A 2,070-nucleotide genomic window follows, 5' to 3' on the forward strand; every position below is an offset into this window, starting at 1 on the left:
AACCGTTATGTTCCCATTCCCTCTAGTTAAAAAAAAAACAACAAAAAACATATATACAAATAATAATAATAATAATAACAATTAAATCAGATTTCAAAGAATTCACAGATTAAATCCTTGTTACAAGGAAAATTACATGGTAGCCAAGCAAAAGTTTCAACAAGACTTGCTCCCAGGCTGCATGTATTCTTTCTCAATTGTCAAATGTCCCTTATATCATACAGATTTTATACAGTCTCTTTGAAACATAGTATGATGGGCACTTTATCTTGAAAAAAAACTTGTTCTGTATACCTTATTTTCATAAAATATTTACATTATAAACAATAGACTAACTTGGCAAAGAAAACTAAATGTATCACAGCCAAACACCCATCAAAATCACTGTCTCTGTAAAGCTTTTTAGCAGAACACTATGGGCTATATATAATGAGTAATTCTGGACATAGTTCTCAAAATCGAGTAGACTCCAAGGAAACCAGTGGAATGTCCCTGTTGATTTCTCAACTTTTAGAACTTTGATCTAGAATTACTGTTTACACATGACCCCTATCTTTCCATATTACACATGTTCTGAAAAAAGATGTGTTATAGAAAATGAAAGAAGCATGCATACGCAGGATGTATTTTCTGGATTTTTCCTGCATCAACGCAAATATATATTTATATTTATATATATATTTATATTTATGTAATTGTTTTGAAAAGGTAAAAAGGGAGCGACGAGGACCGCCAGTCTATATAGGAAGAGTCTCTAAAGTTTACTTCATCAAGTCTTTAGATTCTGCGGTGATCCTGTTCATGTTGGATGCCATGGCAGAAAGCTGAGGTGGTGGTGGCATCTGGCAGATGGTGCATGGGCATGGAAGCCCTGCCCAGTGCTGGAACCCGCTGCCAATAGGGAGTGGAGGGGTAGCTGGTGTTTTGAGGAGAGAGTGCCCAGGTCTAAGGTTGCCAATCCCTGGCAGAGAGGCAGAAAGCCCGGATGGGGTGCTGGAGGACAAAGCGCTGCCTAGGATGGGGTGAACCTGATGGACAGTGCTTGGGGGGTGGACAGGGTGGGGGGCTGGATGTCCTACTGTCCCACAGTGAAATGCTGAGTGGTGGCCCCCATAGATCTCACCCACAAGGCGCTTCATTTCCTCCAGGGAGCTGGTGAGCATCAGGATGTAGTTTCTTGCCAGCAGAAGGGTGGCGATTTTTGAAAGCTTTCTCACAGAGGGTCCATGGGCATAGGGCATGACTTCCCTCAGACCGTCCATGGCGAGGTTCAAGTCGTGCATTCTCTTCCGTTCCCGGCCATTAATTTTGAGCCTGAGTTGTTGCAGGTCCTGCTCGGACAGCTGCTTCTTAATCTTGTACTTGCTGCTCTCCCCATCTCCTTTGGAGCCATGCCTGGAGAGGACCTCCTCTGACATCTTCTGCAACATGTCATTCTGGGTAGAAGACACAGAGTTCAGACGGTTGTCATGGTGGTGATGGTGATGGTGGCCTCTCAAGTACATCTCATCTATGTCTGGTGAGGAGGCTCTGCTAGACATAGAGCTGGAGTCAGAATTCATCTTGATGAGAGCTCTGTGCAGTGAATAGCTGGACAGACAATCTCACAAAGTTCACTTGTGGAGAAGAAGTCAGGAGAATTGCAGATAGCACCAACTCTCTCTCTCCCTCTGTGTCTCTGGTGCTCCTTGCTCTGCTCTTCTTCTACATGGAATGGATTCTCTCTCAGATCCTTTCAAGCTTTTCTTGCTTCCAGGTACCCAGGGAGAGCTTTGAATGAACTACACAGTGAGGCTGAAAAGAGGGGCTTTTATAGAGCTTCTTCAGAGGAGACAGACAAAAGGAGCCCTCCTATCTATAATGGTCTTGTTAGGATGACGTGCTATTATTCAGGGCGGTTCTCTCTTTTTGTGATGCCACCCTGGGGTACTTTGGTCATCTCATCATCCATCCGGAGCCAAGGAAACACAAGCCCCCCTGAGTGACAGGCTTACTGAAAACTGACCACAGCATCCCCCTCCCCAACCAATACTACTCTCATTAAGCACCACGACCCATTTTTATACATAC

At 44.0% G+C, this 2,070-nt stretch overlaps 1 protein-coding gene across 1 annotated transcript; it reads right to left on the reverse strand.

Annotated features, from left to right (window-relative positions):
- Nucleotides 1–761: 761 nt before the first annotated feature.
- Nucleotides 762–1,675, reverse strand: OLIG3 (oligodendrocyte transcription factor 3). The gene has a single exon (XM_063441198.1). It carries the CDS (start codon nucleotides 1,560–1,562, stop codon nucleotides 762–764), a length of 801 nt encoding a protein of 266 aa, XP_063297268.1. The 5' UTR covers nucleotides 1,563–1,675.
- Between the last annotated feature and the right edge of the window lie 395 nt (nucleotides 1,676–2,070).

Source organism: Pelobates fuscus, chromosome 2 (genome assembly GCF_036172605.1).
Source record: "Pelobates fuscus isolate aPelFus1 chromosome 2, aPelFus1.pri, whole genome shotgun sequence".
NCBI lineage: Eukaryota > Metazoa > Chordata > Amphibia > Anura > Pelobatidae > Pelobates > Pelobates fuscus.